General features: G+C 45.0%; 1 protein-coding gene and 1 pseudogene across 1 annotated transcript in view; both read right to left on the reverse strand.

The window, feature by feature from the left end:
• PCSK2 (proprotein convertase subtilisin/kexin type 2) overlaps positions 1–20,478 on the reverse strand; it is a 349,800-nt gene that overhangs the window by 25,790 nt on the left and 303,532 nt on the right. Inside the window, exons 9-10 of the mRNA XM_066387098.1 lie at positions 4,881–5,096; positions 2,346–2,446 (exon numbers count right to left, since the gene is read on the reverse strand). Of these exons, the coding sequence (XP_066243195.1) occupies positions 2,346–2,446; positions 4,881–5,096 (317 nt within the window). The remainder of the gene's footprint in view (positions 1–2,345; positions 2,447–4,880; positions 5,097–20,478) is intronic.
• LOC136405655 (histone H1.8-like) lies at positions 12,396–14,115 on the reverse strand (annotated as a pseudogene).

The following is a 20,478-nucleotide window of genomic DNA, read 5'->3' on the forward strand; positions in this document are numbered from 1 at the left end:
TGGCTCTCATGATGGGCTCGAACCCCCTACTGCCAGTGGTCATTCTTCATGGCAATGACCATGTTCTGACCTGTGGTGGCGCAGTGGATCAAGAGTTGACCTGAAACACTGAGGTTGCCGGTTCAAAACCCTGGGTTTGCCTGGTCAAGGCACATATGGGAGTTGATGCTTTCTGCTCCCCCCCTTCTCTCTCTCTCTCTCTCTCTCTCTCTTTCTGTCTCTCTTGTCTAAAATGAATAAATAAGTAAAAAAAAAAGAAAAAAAAAAGATCAAAGCAAAAATAAGTGACATAGACTAAAAAAAAAAAAAAAAAAATCATAACCATGGCTCTAAAACAAAGTGTGTCTACGTGGTGTCTGCATTCTACTGTAAGGAGAGCTGCAAGTGAGTGCTCAAGAAAGCTGGTGCAGAGCCTGTGACTCTGTGCAGAGACCCAGCGGCCTTTCTCCATGACTATGATTTAGTTAGGTGTCCCTTTGCACGCGGATAGGCCCGGGCAAGTGGCTTCTTGCTTGCTAAAATCCAAGGAGACTTTGAGTCAAGTTCTCCTCTCTTCGATTTAAAAGGAGCCAGACACCCCTTCGCGCTTTGAGGACACGCCCGCTCCCTGTGCTCTGCCAGCCTCTGCAGCAGGCAGCAGGCTCCCTAGTGGATCTGCTCCCAGCTGGAGCGAGAAGCCAGCTCGGGCTCCAGGGCCCAACAAACTCTGAGATGAACAGTTTCACCATCAGGAAATGCATATAACCTGTGAATAAGTGTTGGTCTCTGCCCTTGATAGGAGCCTTTTGATCAGTGTCCAGCTCTTGGTGTCCTAACATTTCCACCTGACTTTTCTCAGAAGAGTTGAAGTTTGGCTTGGACCAGAGAGAGGAGTCACTCCCAGTAAGGGGCCCTATCTGTGAAAGGAGGACAAATAGGCCTTCTCTGCTGGAAGGCAAAGGGTTGGACTATATACGCTCTGAAGTCCCTTCCTTTTCTAGCAATCAACTCTTGCCTTTTTTGCAAGTGAGAAAATGCATGTGTGGAGAGAGAGACAAGTAGGGCTACCTGGAGAGCCATGCTCAAAGCCCCAGTTGCCTGGCAGCAGCTGAGGGGTGGGGAGTGGGGACTCAACAAGTTGCTGGTGCCGCATTCTCAGACAGCTTCCCACACGGTGGGCATCTGCACTCACACTGAACGGGTGGTGCCTGAAGCCCATGGGCTCCCTGCTCAAACACAAAGCCTGCCTTTGGCCTGCATTAAGAGAATATAGATAGCAGGTAGGCAAGTACCTTGGCTGATACACCCCAGGTGTGCTCAGCAGCTGTGCTATGTGGCCTCTCTGTGGGATGGTAAGAACAGAGTGGGCGGTCTCCTCTACCTGTAACTTGGAAGGTTTCCCAGAAAAGCCCACTTCTTTGTCTATACTGAGTGACTTCGCCTGCCTTGTCTCAGTGTTTAGAAGTGAATTCACCTTATACGATAACACGTCTTGAGTGGAAGCACCCTGTTTGACACATGTCCTGAAATACCTGCTAGACACCCGGCATGGCAATGGTTTCTTTCATCCGGCTGACTGTGAGTATTATTGGAGTAAAACAGTCAAGGACCAAGGAATCATCCAGAGGATAAAGAGAAGTTTGTATTAAGAAAAAACAACCTACATGCCCCCACCTGGTATCTGAGTGAGTAGCTGATATGTGTGGTTGGATGCTGGGGTGGAGTACTCTCCTAGGGATGGAGTCTCCCAGGGGCTGCTGCATTAATTAATACTTCTTTTCTGGTCAGGAAGGGAGGACGAGTAAACAGGCTCAGCTAAAGCGTGTCTAAAAGGACAGGTAATTAAAAAGAAGATGTTTCTCTATATCTAAAATTCATGGAGAGATTCTGAGACGTGTTGTTGAGCCAAGTTCATTGATATGAGAGTGAACACCTCCACACTCTTCTTAAGGGGGAGAGCTTCTTAGTGACCAACTGAGTTTTAAAGAACTCTCATGAAGAGGAAAACCTTGCTTTCAATGTTTGGGAGAGCCAGGTTTTCATTAAAATCATGTATGAACCACAGGAATTCTCCTTTTTCCTCTGTCTATAGGATCATCAAGTGGGCTTACTGTAGTTGTGTGTGTGTGTGTGTGTGTGTGTGTGTGTGAAAGAGAGAGAGAGAGAGAGAGAGAGAGAGAGAAAGAGAGAGGGAGAGACTGACTTAGGGCCCATGGTTCATTTAGAGACGCCCACCAGAGTTCATTGACCCTGACCATTCACAGGCTCTTGCACCCACTTTTGCCTCACGGACACCTGGTATTGGGTGGAGAGACATGTGTTAGCCCACCCTGCAGAGCTGGCCCTCGGCCCCACTGGAAACTTACTTAGCCTCTAAAGCCAGAGCAAACACTCCAGCTGCCTCTGGAGCAGCGGCGGATGTCCCAGAATGCCTCAGGGTGCAGTTGCCATACAAGTCTGTGGTTGCCTGAAAGGGAAGACATCAGTAATGAGTTGCACTATTTTGAACATCAAAACAGTATGGAGCAGAGGATAATCTGTTTTTTTTAAACTTAAACTCTGCCTTCTTCTGATAAAGATTAAGATGAAGCTAAGGATAACCTTAGCACCCATGTATCTATTTTGCCATACATTTTATCTGATTTTCCTAGTAACCTATGCAAAAAGGGACACAATCAGTTAAAGTTACAGTGTCTACAAGATAGAAGCAAGCCAACTGCCCAGAGAAGCATATCTGCAGCTTTTCCAGGGACCAGAGGGACATTTATTTTCTGGATCCTAAAACGAGACACAATAGGTGAAGAGTCACAAGTCAGTATCACCACCACGGAGTCAATACCATGGTGGGTTTTGTGGTGTTGGCAGCTGCTTTTGCATCAACATTTCTTTTCTGTTCAGGAAGAGAGGGTACTCTCAGGGAGGGACGAGTAAACAGGTTCAGCTAATGGTTGCCTACAAGGACAGGCCATTAAGAAGAAAATATATCTCTATATCTAAACTTCACGGGGAGATTCTGAGACATGTTGAGCCAATATAAGCAATATGAGAGTGGTCACCTCCACACTCTTCTTGAGGGGGAGATCTTCTTAAGGATCAACTGAGTTTTAAAGAACTTTCACAAAGAGAGAAACCTCACTTTCAATGTTTGGGAGAGCTAGGTTTTCATTAAAATCATAGAAATGAACCACAGGAATTGTCCCTTTTCCTCCATTGTAGGATCCTCAAGTAGGCCTATTATTTTGAGGAACAAAGTATCAGGGAGGTTTAAAGGCATCTATTGGAAAAAAAATTATAATATTCAGAGGGAACTCAAGGCCCTTTCAGCTCTAGCAAAAAGAGAGTCATAGAGAAGTTGGGGACAAAGTGACACCATTGGAAGGCCCTTGGGGCAGGGAGTTGAATTTCTGGGGGGGTGAAAGAAGCACCTTTATCACTGTCCTTTCCTGTTCTGCTCTTCCCCCGTTTGGCCTATATCTCTCACAGGGTAAGAGAGGCTGAAGCCTACTTTGGTCAGGAGGAGCTGGCACACTCTCTGTCGTCCCCAAGACCAAGTGGGAGCCTAGGAGGGCTTATGGGGGAGCCAGGTCGAGGACTGAGTCTCCCCTAGGCAATGGGATCTCCGGGCTCACCTGAGGGCCTGGCCAGCTCACCCAAGCAGAGCCCTGGTGGGAATTTGGAATAGAGCACTTGTTGGTAACAATGAGTGCGTTCTGAGCTGCTGCCCTCCTCTCCTGGGAATCCCCACTGAGGTGGTGGCCAGGCAGAATGTGACTAACTCAGAGGCTCTATTGAACCACCTACTAAATTCCTGGCTTGGCGCTCTGGGGAAGGGCTGATCTGTGAGTGTAATACCCAGAGAGAGAGCCAAAAAGGTTTGTTACACTCTACCGATATTTATTTCTAAGGGGCTTAGAAAATTCACCATTATACCTAGGAAGGAAGAGTTGCTCAGAAAACTGCAATAAGCAATCTGAGCTGGTGGATTTTTGTTTTTTTGTTTTTTAACGAGATAAAGAGAGAGAAAGGAAAAGAGATGAGAAGCATCAAGTCATAGTTGTGGCACTTTAGTTGTTCATTGATTGCTTCTTATATGTGGCTTGACCAGGAGGCTCCAGCTGAGCCAGTGACCCCTTGCTCAAGCCAGTGGCCTTGGGCCTCAAGCCAATGATCTTTGGGCTCAAGCCAGCAACCATGGGGATATGTCCATGATTCCACGCTCAAGCCGGTGACCTCAGGTCTCGAACCTCCATCCTCAGCATCCCACGTTGATGCTCTATCCACTGTGCCACCTGGTCAGATCTGAGTCTGTGATTCTTAATCTTTTATTTTGTTTTCTCAATCACTGAACTCTTTTAAACTACGATGAAAAACCACTACTCTTTCCCTCAGAAAGTATACATGTGTGCTCGATTTGGGGAGATTTACAGACCCCAAAATGCCCATCCATAGATGTTATTTAAAAATTATTATAATACATGAATGGGTTCTTGGCTCAGATGGGGTGGGGATGCAGCGACCCAGTTCTTTATATTAGTTCTCCTTATTAGTGACCTTCTGGGACAACTTTTTGATAAACCACACTTTGTATATAAACCATTATTTATATATCAAAACAATAAATTTCAAGAAAGACAATCTGTGGAAAATGAGATGCGAGTGGGGCATCAGGCCCTTGCTTTTAATCTGCACACCTCACAGATGTCTCTGCTTGGATGACAAAGCCTTATCAGGTCTGCAAGAGAATGGATCTCCCCTCAGAACATCCCCTGACTTTTTAGGGAAGTGGGTAGCTTCCTTCCCTTGAAGTCACAGTGCCCATGCATGACATCACAGTGACCGTGCATGACATCACAGTGCCCGTGCATTCCTCAGCCTCCCAGAGGGCCAGTGGCCGCACTCACCACTCCGGCCTCGGGGTTCCTCTTCCTCCCATTGCTGAAGGTGGAGGCCAGGGTGGAGGAGCAGCTCTCGTCGTACAAGGCTGTCCTGCCGTCGTTGATGGCGGAGTTGATGGAGATGGTCCACATGCTCGAGGCGTAGCCATCGCAGTTGCAGTCGTCGTAGCTGCCACCATCCCCGGAGGCCCACACATAGATGCTGCCTTTGCCGCCTCGGCCCTAGGGAGTTCAGAAGACATACTGCCACCTCGCATGCCCGTGAGCACCAGGGCTTCAAGGGGGTCCTGCCAGGGGCTGGGGGTCCAGGTCTGGGGAGGAAGGTGGAGGGAGAACTGGACTTGGGTTTTATTAGCAGCTCATCTAAATGACTGCATTTGGTTCTGTCTGCCATGGAAACCATCATCCTCTAGTTGGGCACCGTGTTTTGTTTTTTCAGAAAGTAGTCAACATATAAAGTCATTCAAATTTACAATTTAAGATGGAAGAATCTCTGTAACATTTACAAATAAATTACTTTTAAAAAATCAGAAAGAAAAAAAAATCCCCCTAGGCCTAGGTGCAATCATTGTTATCCAATTCTTATGTAATCTTCAGATATTTTTCAGCAAAAATGTAAGTATATGTATATATTTATACTTAGCTATATAAGATAGAAAAATATTTATATCTTTTATATATAGTTATATACCCTTTATAAAAATGACATATATAGATATTATAAGTATAAAGTATACATTTTATGCCAAAATATAGAAATATTATAAATCACATATGTATATATATCTGCATATATATAATATATATGTAATATTTATGTACACATACACATATGTACATGTTCAGGGTAAGGCAAAAGTAGACTTCCAGTTGTGAATACACTAAACAGAATTTATTCTTTTATTATTATTTATTAACTATTATATTGTTTTCCATATGAACAACTGTAAACCTACTTTTGCTCTGCCCTGTATATACATATAAACAAACACATATTAGATAATGTATATATATGTATATATATATATACATATATCTGTTTGTCTATATACATGTATATATTTTTTTACCCAATTGGATCATACTAGAATTCTTTTAAACATGATACTATATGACATTTTACTTCTGCAGGGGAACACCAAATATAGGAAGAAACTCTCCTATATGATCAGGTAAAACAGAGCAAAAATAACTTTAAACATATAACAATATGCATAGTGTTATAACCATATGTTAATTAGTTATGTGTCAAGCTTGTCATAAATACCTATAGTTAGCGTTTTTTTTTTTTTAATTAATGAGAGGAGGGGAGACAGATTTCTGCAGGCGCCTCAACTGGGATCCACCTGGCAAGCCCACTAGGGGGCGATGCTCTGCCCATCTGGGGCCCTTGCTCCGTTGCAAGAAGAGCCATTTTTTAGCACCTGAGGCAGAGGCCATGGAGCCATCTCAGCTCCTGGGGCCAACTTGCTCCAATCGAGCCATGGCTGCAGGAGGGGAGGAGGAGGAGAGAGAGAGAAAGAAGTGAGAGGGAGAAGGGTGGAGAAGCAGATGGGTGCTTCTCCTGTGTGCCCTGGCCGAGAATCAAAGCCTGGACATCCACACGCCAGGCGGATGCTCTACCACTGAACCAACCAGCCAGTGCCACTTTTCTGGTTTGAATGAAACTTCTTTTGCTGTTCCTTGTCTTCTAGGAGTATTTTCTTCACTCACTACCCAGAAGGCCATTCCCTCTGGTTTCCTGTGTTCTGATCCAGGGTGATAGGGCTGCAGCTACTCTGCTCCCCTGTGGGCCGAGTGGAGGTGAGCAGCGGCGTGTAGCCTCCCCCTTCTCCATAGCCTGGCCCAGGCCATTAGGCAACCCTCTAGGGGCGAGAAGACAGACAGAAGCTATGGCATGAAAAGTTGTCCCTGCATAGCTACCAGGGATTCATGGTCTTGACTTGGTGGTTTTTAAGGGTGGAGATGCCGGAGGAAAGAAGATGACACTCGACGACCGCCAAGGTCTCTCTGCCTCCTTCCTGACCATGAGAAATGACGTTTTGATTGCTTCTAACAGGACTTGAAGTTAATTAGCCTGTGATTGATTGAGTCGATACGTTAACAAAGATTTCTTCAACCATTAGCTGAGAACTGTCCTCCAGGTCTTTGGCAAATCTATATGGAAAAACTCCATCCAAATAAGCAACTGCTCTCAGAAAACGGGACAGAGAGAGAAATGGATCATCTTTCCAGCTGGTATAGGGCAGTGGTCCCCAACCCCCGGGCCGTGGACCGGTACCGGTCCGTGGGCCATTTGGTACCGGTCCGCAGAGAAAGAACTTACATTATTTCAATTTTATTTATATTTAAGTCTGAACAATGTTTTATTTTTTAAAAATGACCAGATTCCCTCTGTTACATCCGTCTAAGACTCACTCTTGATGCTTGTCTTGGTCACATGATACATTTATCCGTCCCACCCTAAAGGCTGGTCTGTGAAAATATTTTCTGACATTAAACTGGTCTGTGGCCCAAAAGAGGTTGGGGACCACTGATGTAGGGGATTGTGTTCTCAAACAGATCCAGATGTGGGCTCAATGTCAAGAAATGGCACCTTTTGAAAGTGAGACAGATTTAAACCAGGGCCAAAGGGTCTCTACCCAATCAGTTCACAGGGGGCTGCTAGCTTTGCTCAAAGAATCAGTGCTAAAAGCGCTCTCTGAGCACAGGCCTCCAAGAGCCCCACACACTGCCGCTCTCTCTCAGAACTCTGCACTATGGAAACAAATCTGGGGGTCCCTGCTGGTTGACAACAGCTATGGCCCAGTCAAATTCACTGCCACAGTGGATGCCATTAACTTCCACACTTGTGAGGGAGGTCATTCTAGACCAGTCTGTGGCTTCCTCCCTAGCTGACCACAGATACATGGATGAGGCCAGCTGACATTAGCTGAGGCTGGTCTGGATTGGCAGAACAACCCAGCTGATATGTATGCAGACTGTAAGCAAACTTAAATGATTGTTATTTTAAGCTACTGAGTCTTGGGGCAGTTTGTTATGTGGCCTAGTTCACTGATACACAAAGAGCAACTCTGAAGGATTAGCAGCAAATATTTGTATTGGAGTGTAAGATTTGCCCACAAGAATATTTTGATTCCTATGACTATTAAGCTTCATTTTCTAAGCAAAATAGACCATGTGAGGCAATAATAATTACATCTTTGTTTCTCATGACTGGGTATTAGCATCAAAGAGTCCCTGTTTCCAGGGTAAGATGAACCAGGGAGGAGAAAACCCTCATTCTTGGCTCAGATCAGTGGGGAGAAGGCGTCTCTAAGAGGACTGAGAGCTGGTTATGGGATGAGTCTGTAGTGGAACGCCACATTTACCTGTTGTAAAAATAATATAAGCAGAGTCACTTTACAATGGGGCCAGAACTGCCATCCTAGAAGGTCTGCCTTGCACCTCTCACTCCTCAGACCTTTAGCATGTTAAAACAGGGCAAAATAACCTTTGAACTGGGCCTAAAGCAAATGCTTGCAAACAACGACAAGAAAACCGATGCTATGACTAGGGACCAAAAATGGAAAACATTCTTTAGAATTAGCATCACTATGTTAGTGCATCTGCACCTATGGAAATTCCTTCCTTCTATTGACTTAAATGTCTCCCTTCCCTTTCTCATAAATACCCCTTGCCTTTGCTTTCTAATCAGAACATTTTGGGTTTCTGCCTGAATCAGTGCTCCTGAATAGCTATTCTTTTGTATCTCAAATAAATGCTTGTTACTTCTCACTCTGGCTTTTTCTATTTAGGTTAACATTGTTAAAACGATGCCCCAAGATCCAGTTCTGCCCCCAGCTTCACCTGAACCGAAACAGGGCCGGAATCAAGACACAACTGTGACCCCCAGTCAAACAATAATCAGTTGGAGGATACAATAGAAAAAACTGAGATGATAATCAGAGTAAGCACTTCTATGGCACTTACTGTATGTCAAAGACTTTTCTAAGTACTTTATATATTGACCTGTTGAATCCTCACGGCAATCCTATGTGGCAGCATCACTTACACTGGCTACATGAAGGATAAGATACTTAGGAAGAAACTGAAAAAGCTGAAAAAATAAAAAAAAAGAGCCAAGTACAGAAGAACACTTTGAAACTCTGTGGAAGGACAGATGACTTGGCCACTGGAAAGACACATCAACAGGTCATGTTCTTGGATAGACAGCATCACAGCAATGCCAGTTTTCCCAAAGTTAACTTATGGATTGAACATCATACTAATGTATCTACTGATCACCTGAGATCCAGTCAGGCAAACATTGCCACACTGAGCTGTTCAACAGAGGGAATTTTATCCAGGGAACAAAGAAGAGCCAGAAACTCGAAGAAGGCAAGGGAGGTCACCCAGAAAGTAAGTTGGGAGGAGATGGCTCAGAAGCCTGCACTGGAGGTGAGAGCTGGTCCCATGAGGGTGGGCTGTCTTCTGGGGAATGTCCACCTTTTTCTCAGGGCATGGTCAGAGAACAGAATGGCAGTCAGATCAGACCAGCCTGCACTGTTGACATGGGAATTGCCTACTCCCCTTCTTCTCCCCTTCTACATTTTTTTCCCAAGTGAGAGGAGGGGAGATGGAGAGACAGACTCCCTCATACTCCCCAACTGAGATTCACCCAGTAACCTCTGTCTGGGGTCGATGGTCTGCCCATCTGGGGTTGCTTCCAACCGAGCTATTTTAAGTGCCTGAGGTGGGGAGCCATCTTCAGCAGCTGGGCTGATGCACTCAAATAAATTGAGCCATGGCTGCAGGAGAGGAATAGAGAGAGAGAGAGAGAGAGAGAGAGAGAGAGAGAAGGGGGGAAGCAGATGGTTGTCTCTGCTGTGTGTCCTGACAGGAATTGAACGCAGGACTTCCACATGCTGGGTCAATGTTCTACAGCTGAGCCAATTAGCCAGAGCTACCCCTTCTACATTTTTTAAATTGATGTATAATTGACATACAATATTATTATCATTTTTGAAGATGGCAAGTCCATTTAGATAAAATTAGGTATGTGGTGCAAGTCAATTTTGAATTCTGTCTTTAAATCAGTCTTTTGTTGCTTGGGAAGATTTTTGCCTCTCTAGTTTTCCCACATGAGAATTTTTCACCCAGGTACTACTGATGGTATTTAACTACCATATTTTCTAACCAGGGGTATTTTGCGTCCAAGGGGGTGTTTGCCACTGTTGGAGACAATTTTGGTGGTCACAACTGTGTGTGCTTGACAACACAGATCTACTACTAGCATTTAGTGGATCTACTACTAAACTTTCACAATGCATAGGACAGCCTCCTACACCCCCACAACAAAGAATGATCTGGTCCAAAGTGCCGGTAGTGCTGAGGCTGAGAGACTGCTCTAACATGTTGGCAAATGGCACTGAGTTTGAAGCTGCTGGTTTTTAGGACATAGCCTAAAGAGCTTCTCACAAAACCAACATTTAAAAAAAGTTCATGCAGATTTTGTATTGTGCTCATAATATAAAAATAATGTCACATATTGCTTTTAGGTATCAGTCTAGGTAAAGTTTCAGCTAGAACTGTGACTCTGCATGTCCCAAGCACATCACCTGGATCAGAGGAGGTGAAAATCCCACTTTGAGAGACTTGAGGCTAAAGTGAATCAGTCCCTGAACCCTAACCAATACACAGTGACCTAGGCTAATGACCAGGCCAGGACCTGGCCCAGGGTGTTACCTGCAGATGTTGGTGAGACCAGTCTTCTGGTATACCTTGCCTTTTCCTAGACACTCAACTATATTGTTTTATTTCAGTCATCTTGACATCTTAATATAACATTGATAGACTTAAAAAGTTATTGTATTATGAAAATCATATTCAGTGTAGAATAATTAGAATATAGATAACAAAGAAGAAAATAAAAATCTTTTATAATCTTCCATGACTAGAAAATCACTGTTGATATTTTGTGGATTCCTGTAAGTTTGTGGCCTTGCTTACAATATATTTCTAACTATCATTAGAATAATGTACTTATTCTTCTGCACCACAATTTTTTTTTTAATTTTTATTTTTTGTATTTTTCTGAAGTTGGAAACAGGAAGGCAGTCAGACAGACTCCCGCATGCGCTCAACTGGGATCCACCTGGCATGCCCACCAGGGGGCGATGCTCTGCCCATCTGGGGCATCGCTCTGTTGCAACCAGAGCCAGTCTAGCGCCTGAGGCAGAGGCCATGGAGCCATCCTCAGCGCCCGGGCCAACTTTGCTCCAATGGAGCCTTGGCTGCAGGAGGGGAAGAGAGAGACAGAGAGGAAGGAGAGGGGGAGCGGTGGAGAAGCAGATGGGCGCTTCTCCTGTGTGCCCTGGCTGGGAATTGAACCCGGGACTCCCGAACGCCAGGCCGACGCTCTACCACAGAGCTAACCGGCCAGGGCTGCACCACAGTTTTTTATTAGTCTCTTTAAATAGCCATTCGATAATTTACTCTTTTTCTTAGACATATGTGGAAGGTTATTTCTAAGTTTTCAAGTGCTGTAGTGAACAACATTTTATATATGTCTTTGTATCTCTATTTATTTCCTCAGGTAGAGTTTCTAGGAGAAGGAATCTTAGATGAAAAGGAGTGAATGTTTGAAGAGTCTTGATCCATATTACCATGCTATTGCTCTTTAGAAAGCTTGTTCACAATCTGTGTTTCATTAGCAGTGCATAACAATGCAACATCCAGCCCATTTGGACCAATATTTAGAATCATTAAAAAAAAAAGTTCTGCCAACTGGTAGGCAAAAATATGACCTCATTGTTTGGAGTTATTTTTTTCCCATTAATAGTTGAATTTATCTTTATATATCTTTACTGCTCATTTGTGTTCTTGCTTTATAAATAGCAAAGCACCAAGCCATCAAAGATAATATCCTTTGCTTACTATTTTTTCTTTCATAATATTCTTTTTATTGATTTGTTAGCACTTTTTTTTATAATTTTATTTTTTTTAATGGGGTGACATCAATAAATCAGGATACATATATTCAAAGATAACATGTCCGGGCTATCTTGTCGTTCAATTATGTTGCATCACTCTTTTTATATTAAGGATCTTTTTTTTTTTTTTATTTTTTTTTATTTTTTTTATCATTATTTTTTATTTATTTATTTATTCATTTTAGAGAGAGGAGAGAAAGAGACAGAGAAGTGGGGGAGGAGCAGGAAGCATCAACTCCCTTATGTGCCTTGACCGGGCGAGCCCAGGATCTCGAACCGGCGACCTCAGCATTCCAGGTATATTAAGGATCTTAACCAAATTTCTACCACCTATATTGTATATATATATTGACCTATATTTTTCTTCTTTTTTTTGTATATAGCATTTGGACTTACAGAAGTTTTCCCACCTTTTTTTTTGAGGGAAAATCTTTTTTTATTAATAAATACAGTAAAATAAATAGAGTGATGGTTTGTTGGAGAATAAAAACTCCAACAGAATCTTAATCTCTCTCCACACTGCTTCCAGGTTGCAGCTTCTGACTTCCTACTGTTCCCTTTGGATGACCTTTGTCTTCCTGTCCAGTGGTACAGAAATTGTCTTAAACCCACTGTCCTTAGGAGCACCAACCTTGGCTTTTGACCTTTCCCCGGCTCCCAGAGCAGCGGCTTCTTTAGGGATCTTGTTCCCAGTCATCTTTTTGGCTGGGGAAGCCACACCATTCTCACCCTTGGTTACTATGGACTTTGAACTCTGAGCCCTAGCTTTGGTTTTCCTGTGGGTCTTAGCATGTGGGCTATTCTTTTTGCCTTTAACATCTGACTTCCCATGAGGTAGGAGGGGCCTTTGTGGTCTTGTGTGGCTGTCAGGGGCCCTCCTGGCCTTGCCCACTCTTGCTTCTCCATCTGTGGTCTGGCTACTTTTCTTGGGGGATTTCTCCTTGGTCTCACCAGGTCTCCTGAGGGCCAGCATGATGACATAGTTGGTGTCATCCTGGGAAGGATTTATTGTTTTATATATATATTATTATTATTTATGTGCTCGAGCTAATTTGAAGCTGCCAGGGGCCACTTTGGCCTTGGCGATGGTAGGCCTGACAAAGAGGCCACTTTGCATGCTAGTGCCCTAGGCCCGCTTCAGCAGGAACATGAGCTCAGTGGCACCTACTGTAGGGTCCTTCCACAGGGTATAAACCTTTTACGGCCCTGCCGAGCCACCGATGTGCCCGGTGCCGCTGTCCTGCATGCAGCGCCTCCAGCACCCTGCACAGTGAGGTGGGTGGCGGACAGCGCTCTGATGGCGGTATGGCGGTGCTATGGCTTGGGCCTGCCTTTTCAGTCCCAGACCACCTGGACCTGGAGGTCATGGAGGTTAGGGAGACAGAGAAGGTGAAGGGGTTGTTAGATACCATGCTCCTGGGAGCCACTGCACAGGCAGATGCAGACCCAGACAGTCTCACTATATATTGATATTTTTATATCTATTCTTTTTTACAAATACATATTTTAAATATCATATAAAACAATGTGTTAATGCACAAATATTGCCTTTCTTCACTCACAATTCATGACATAATTTCATTCAAACTATTCACAAATGTCCTTGACATTTGTTTGTCCTCACTAGGTCATTGATTACCTTCCTGAGTCACCTGCAGCTATTCCGGGCCATTGTGATAATCATTGGTGCTGTTTGCCAAATATTTCTAGCTGTCTACCACCTGGGCCTATGAGAAAGTCCCCTTGTAGTTGGGTGGGGTCTTGTAAGCCATTAAATTAAATTAATTAATTTTTTGATGGGGGAGAGAGAGAGATACAGGAAGGGAGAGAGATGAAAAGCATCAACTTGTATCACTTTAGTTGTTCACTGATTGCTTCTCATACTGCCTTGATTGGGAGGCTCCAGCCGAGCCAGTGACCCATTACTCAAGCCAGTGATCTTGGGCTCAAACCAGCAAACTTAGGCTTCAAGCCAGCGACCTATGGGTCATGTTGATAATCCCATGCTTAAGCCAGTGACCCTGAGCTCAAGCTGGTGAGCCTGTGCTCAAGCTAGATGAGCCCATGCTCAAGCTGGTGACCTTGGGGTTTCTAACCTGGGACCTCAGCATCCCAAGAGGACGCTTACCCACTGTGCCACCACTGGTCAGGCTTGTAAGCCATTTTAATCAATGAACTGTGAGTAGGAATGACTTACCAGTTACTAGGCTGAACCAGTTACTGGTCAGTGCCAGATGCCACTCAGTTTTCACTGTCCCTCTGCACATTGACTGGCAATGTTCCAGATGTCAGCCCTGATCTCCAAGAGACTGTGACAAGCAGAGCCTCCTGTGATCATGATGAATGTGTAGCTGAATAAGAAATCTTTGTGATTTGAAGCTTCTGAGCTTTGGGGCTGCTTGTTACCACAGCATAAGGTAGCCTTTCCTGACTGATACAGTTCATCCTGTTCACTTCCATTTAGGTTATATCAAAGCATCAAAAAAAGGAAATCTCTGAGTATTGCAGTCCCTGGAATTTTTATCCAAAACCACAAGTAGCCATTTGTATAAAATTAGCACGTTGCTTTTTTCACTTCTCCCTAGATGTATATTCTTATTCCTGAAAACTTAACCACCTACTGAATTGCTTTGTACTTTTAAAGTATGAGTAAAAACCTTCTAATTTGAAAGATGTTAAGTACTACACAAGTAGGGTGAAGAGTATAATGACTCCCAATATTCATCATTCAGCTTTAACAATGACCAGACTAACAGGGTTTTTTTTAAAAAAGGTTTTATATAATAATACTTATTACTCATTTTTGTTAAATATTTTCCCTTTGAGTTATGCTTAGAAAGTTTCTCTCTGCCACAACAGCAGTGATGGAGTCATATTTCTGTGCAACTGTTTCATGTTTTCATTCTTTATCTGCTTCTCTGTACATGGCATGCTGATGGTTGTGGGGAAGCCACACAGGGCCCGAAGTGGGCGACGGGGAGCGGAGCCCCTGAGAGGGGCTGGGCTTACTTTCAGACAACTGCTGGCCACACCTGTAGGGAGAAGGGATTGGTCCCAATCTATGTATCTTCAAGAATGGGTATTGAGACAGGGAATTGGGAGCAGGTAGTTAATTTGAGGGCAGGTAATCTCAAGAAGTGTTAGTGAGCGATGGGGGGGCCTGAGAGAGAAGGGAGAAAAGGCAGGCACGTGTGAGCTGACGCAGGTTCCCCTGTGGGAGCTGAGCTCAGTCCCCCTGGGGGCCCCGGGAACCTGCCACCAGGACAACGAGGCTGGCGGCTGCCCCTTGGGTGTTAACGCCCCATGGAGCACACACTGTGGAGTGTAATTCCACAGTGCCAAGAAGATGCCAAGGCAGAAGAGCAGGGAGGATGGCTGGCCTCGCTGGAGCTGTGTGCTGCAGCCCTCCACGGGTGCCACCGGGGGGGGGGGTGCATGGCACCCCCATCAGGTCTAGTGGAGGTCCCCAGGAGTGGGGCAAGAGTGTCAGAATCTCCGAGAGGCAGGACAGAGGATGGTGCTGTCACCTGAACCCCACCAATCCCGTCTTCCATTTCTTATCAGAAGTGAGAGGAGGGATTGTAGCTGCGACAACTGTTTCAGAGACTGAACTACACACTCCTTCCTGTGATAGCCTGTGCTCGGTGGAGAACCTTCGTTTGCTTTTAGAACATAAATCGGCTCGTGGAGGACTTCTGAGAGCTTGGCAGGAGGCATTCGTTGCCTGCCAGAGGCCTGCACTTGCTGTCACCGTATCAGACGCACTGCTCGACTTAAATTTCCGCAGGCGGCACCAGTGCCTCGTGTGGTCCGATCCTGATTATTCTCTGTCTCCCTAGGCATCCCTCCCTCCACCCTTTTCTGGATGCTGGCATTTCAGCCTGCCTCTTGCAAGTGACCCCTCTCTAGTACATTCCAGTCTGACGATCTGGGATCTGAGCTTGTGCCCTTTGCAACCCCCCAGGGAGTAAACAAGCAATGCTTTATCTCATGTATGCTCAGAGGATTTTTTATAGCCTTGTCTTTAAATATTTGTAAGATCTTCCCTTTCGTAGCAACCCTGAGGTGATTAATAAGAAGCTGAGGGACAGTCATTGGAGCCAGCCAAAGACATGCCCGGGTTCCTCTGGGTGGCCGCGTTTCCTCAAGATGTGGAAAAAAGCTCATGAATCAACTGTCACTTACAAGGTCCTCTAGTGTTATCTGAATTCTCCTTTTGGTTGTTAGAGTAATATAAGATGCGGCATCCCATAATGGCTGGCCTTTGTCACTCCAACAGTCTCTACGCAAGGGCTACATCTTTCTCTGGCCAGCCAGCACATGGTCTGGTCCTTTAATGTCTAGGGAGCAATGACTCTAGGTCTCACATTAGCTTTACTCAAACTGCACTCCGGAGATTGAAGCAGAGATGGTGGTGGGTATCGGCCCATTCAGGGGTCTTCAAACTTTTTATAAAAACCGCCCACTTTTGCAGTGCTGGTCAACCTGGTCCCTACTGCGCAACCAAACAGCGCTGCGATTGGCCCACCATGAAAGCTGGACCGCCCACTAGTGGGCGGTAGGGACCAGGTTGACCAGCACTGCAAAAGTGGGCGGTTTTTATAAAAAGTTTGACGACCCCTGTAAGAGGCTGAAGGCTGCTCTGCACACTTACTGTGGGCTAAGAGCACTGGGGCATTTACTTAGACCAGGGGTCTCAAACTCGGGCCCGCGGGCCGCATGCGGCCCGCCCACCAATTTTGTGCGGCCTGCAGACTGGCCCGCAGACTAATCCACGAAGTTTGATTAGTCTGCGGGCCGCACAAAATTGGTGGGCGGGCCGCATGCGGCCCGCGGGCCACGAGTTTGAGACCCCTTTAGACAATGACATTTGCTCCCTTGTCACCAGGTAGGATAACTTCAGGGTGTGTTCTACATGGCTTTCTGGTTTCCCATTGGGATTAAGCTCAGTTGCTTACTGTGTCAGCTAGCTCAAAGCACAGCCAATATTGGTCCTTTTCCTCCCTGCCATACCTCCCTCTTCACTACTGGTGGTCCCTTGACTTCCCAAATTAATTATGTGAACTTAATCCTTTTCTCAGGGTCAGCTTCTGGGGGGTCCCAAACTAAGACAGAAATTACTTATTAGATGCCTCATAATTCAGGAGTCTCTGACTGCCACCCACTTCCCATATATAATGTGAAGATAGCTTTAACTATAAATTCAACACGTAGACTATGAAGTTAAAAAGGAAAAGACTAAGATAAAGGGGAAATTTTCCTCTTTTCTTTTGCTCATTTGCTCTTTGCTGCCACAAGTATTTATTAAGCAAACTTGGGAGATGCAAACTCAAATCCTTAAGGAGCCAGGTAGGTGATGCTTTTGTGTGAAGCAGATGCAAGACAATTGGGAGTGGTGGGGTCTGTGGCAAATAGTACACACTAGATAAAGGTCTCTTATCCTCCTTTTCCTCTTCCTCTTCCTTTTCATCCTTGTTATGTTGGCCAAACAAAGCCTGTTTGCAGGATGCTAAAGTTCAAAGGTAAGCATAAGAACTGCTTTTGTGTAAAGGGTAGTTATCCGACTTCTTTGTTTAGGTGGAGAGCATTTTTTCAGAGGTGGATTTTTCTTTCTAATAGACCAGACAACTGAAATAACTGGCAGAAAATGTGTAATAGGAATGTATAATACATGATCACTCACACAATTCTACACTATTCAAAAATGTCACCTTGAAATCAGAAAAGAATCATCCCCACAGCCTGGGGCAAAGTCAAACGAGAAATCTTGCCTTTTAAAAAAGTTTTTTTTTATCATACTCACTTCACTTTCTAAAATATTTACATGCTGTCATCTAAAGATAAGTCATAACAATTTTTCTCTTAAGTTTCAGCATGCTTGGCATGCTCTGCAGACCAGTCACACTTGAAAAGGCCTTTTGAATTGCCTCAGGGGAGGCTGCAGACGGAGGAGAGAAATGCCCAGACTTGAGACGCGGTGGAACAGTTCAGAAGCCTGTGGAAAATGACAGGAGCCACCCAGGGACGTGGTGCATCGTGTGCCATCTGCATTGTAAATTCTCCCTGAGGGCACATGGCACCTGCTCACCTGACTCTCTTTTGGCCTCGGGTGTCAAAATACGTTTCTCAGTGAAAACCCTGGTCTGCTGGGGAAAGGGGGACATCTGCCAAATGTTCCCCTGGGAACATGCTGTCGCCTGGTTCTGGGCTTGGATGTGTAACCATTTCTTTCCAGCCACATAATATATGCCATAAGGAAACAAGCTGTTTGTGTGTAAAAGTTTCATCCTAGCAACTGCTAAGGGTCTGGGCACTGAAATGAGGCCACACCACCACCACCTCTCTTTGGACCGTGTGGGTAGGCCCCTCTGTAAATGGCATCGTGCCACTCAAAGGTCAGGGGTCCTTGTTGCCATCTCAGGCTGAATGCCAATGGCCGAGTGGTACAACCTGGTCATTATATATCGCTTGGTAATTTCCCCACCAGGCCCCATCCTGGTGTCAATGTCCAGCCACTGTCATGGGTACCGTTCACTTTCAAGGACTCAGTTTCCTATTTCTTTTTTTTTTTTAAAATTTTTAATTATTTTTTTATTTATTCATTTTAGAGAGGAGAGGGAGAGAGAGAGAGAGAGGAGAGAGACAGAGAGAGAGAAGGGGGAGGAGCTGGAAGCATCAAGTCCCATATGTGCCTTGACCAGGCAAGCCCAGGGTTCGAACCGGTGACCTCAGCATTTCCAGGTCGACGCTTTATCCCACTGCGCCACCACAGGTCAGGCAGTTTTCTATTTCTTAATTTTTTTTTTCTGGAATCCCTTTGTTGAATGCATGAATGCCCAATGGCCTGAGGTGTGAGGTTTTTACTTGAATTACCTTAGAAAAGTTGTTCCTCCAGTCTTGGGAAACTTGTCATTTTGGGGAAAAACATGAGGGCAAAGCGAGCCTTTCATTGCGAGGAGAATGAGTGGGTATATCACTGTTATAACTGAAGGGAAGCAGGTCCTCTAATTAGGGGTGTGCTGGTGATTGCTTAACAACCCACTCTCTGAAGAGGGCACGCAAAATCTGCATTTGCGAATTTCCATATTGAATTTCAAGTTGCCAATGTGACATCATCAGGAGCCGACTCCAGAATGGCATTGTCCCTAATGCAGAAACATATTCTTCTCCTACTATTAATTTATGAGAAAATTTGCCTGCTTCTCCTTTGAGGGACTATGTTAGAGAATGGAGGGAGGATACTTTCAAGGTCCCAGGTAAGAAGAAGAAAGTTGTACTATCAGCCATCTTGGCTATAAAAGAGAGAGCCAGGTGACATCAAGAGTAACCTGGAAACATCATTTCCATACTGCGTGAGTCCTGCCAAATTCCTTTTCGGTTGTCCTTTCTGAGATCGGAAGTAGTATGGATTTTCTAGGGTTGCCATAAACAGTACCACAAAGCTGGGCAGCATGAAGAATGGAAACATATTGTCTAGTAGTCTGATGGCTATAAGTCCAAGATTAAGGTATTGGCAGGGTTGGTTCCTTCGGAAGGCCGTGAGGGAAGGCCCTGTTCTATCCCTTTCTCCTAGTGGCTGGTGGTTTGCTGCCAATCTTGCGCTCCTTGGCTTGTAGAAGCACCACCCCAGTCTCAGCCTCCATCTTCTTGTGGTGTTCGCCCTGTGTGTGTTTATGTCCAAATGACCCTTTCATATAGACGTCAGTCATATTGGATTAGGGACCCACTCTGCTCTAGTGTGACCTCATTTTAACTAATTACATCCACAATGACCCTATTTCCAAATAAGATCACATTCTGGAATACTGGGGATTAGAACTTCAACATATGAATCTGGGGGACACAAACCCATCACAGAGGAGTGCATATGAAAAAGGGACTGTGCTAGCAGCCGTCTGACTGTCCTCTGACCCTTCAGATTCTAGACTTTTCCAAGAGGACCATATTTCTTATTTTTGAAACTTAGCAGGAGGTTCTCCGCTAATTCTGGGTCAAAATCCCTCCCAAAGCTTTGGAATGGGAGCAGATGGCAGTTGTGTAGAGGGTGACAGGTCATGATAAAGGAGGGTGTGGTGGGGCCCTGTCCAAGCACAAGTACCAAGGAAGAGGAAAAAGGGATTGAAGAGATGGGTATAAAAAGTTAGTGAGAAACAGCAATGTGAGAGCGGCCGAGCCTCGTGACTGTGGGGCCCTAGGGGGCATCTCTACATAATCCACGACCAGTGTCTTGTGGCCACCTCGTGTCTAGAACATCTGTCTCGTTCCGGTCTGTAAGAAGTCCTGCCTGAATCCATCCCACTGCCCTCATCACTCCTTGTGCAGCCTTACAACAATAAACACCTTCAGCTGTGCTTCCTATCCCCCAGTTCCTGGAACTCAGACACACCAGAGCATATGGCTCAGTCACCAACCCATCCAACAGACCACCCAGATGAGGACACATAGTGTTATTACCTTCAGAAAATGAGTCACCTCTACGGCCCTCTTCTATACATAGTGAGCTTTAAAAAAACAACGTTATCTTATGGTCTTAGCATCTTAGGGCTATATGATATGTATCCTAGAACTCATTTAGAGTGGCACCTCTCAAATTTGAATGGGATCTTGTTAAAATGCAGGTTTTGCTACAT

The sequence above is a fragment of the Saccopteryx leptura genome, chromosome 5 (genome assembly GCF_036850995.1).
Source record: "Saccopteryx leptura isolate mSacLep1 chromosome 5, mSacLep1_pri_phased_curated, whole genome shotgun sequence".
NCBI classification, from domain to species: domain Eukaryota; kingdom Metazoa; phylum Chordata; class Mammalia; order Chiroptera; family Emballonuridae; genus Saccopteryx; species Saccopteryx leptura.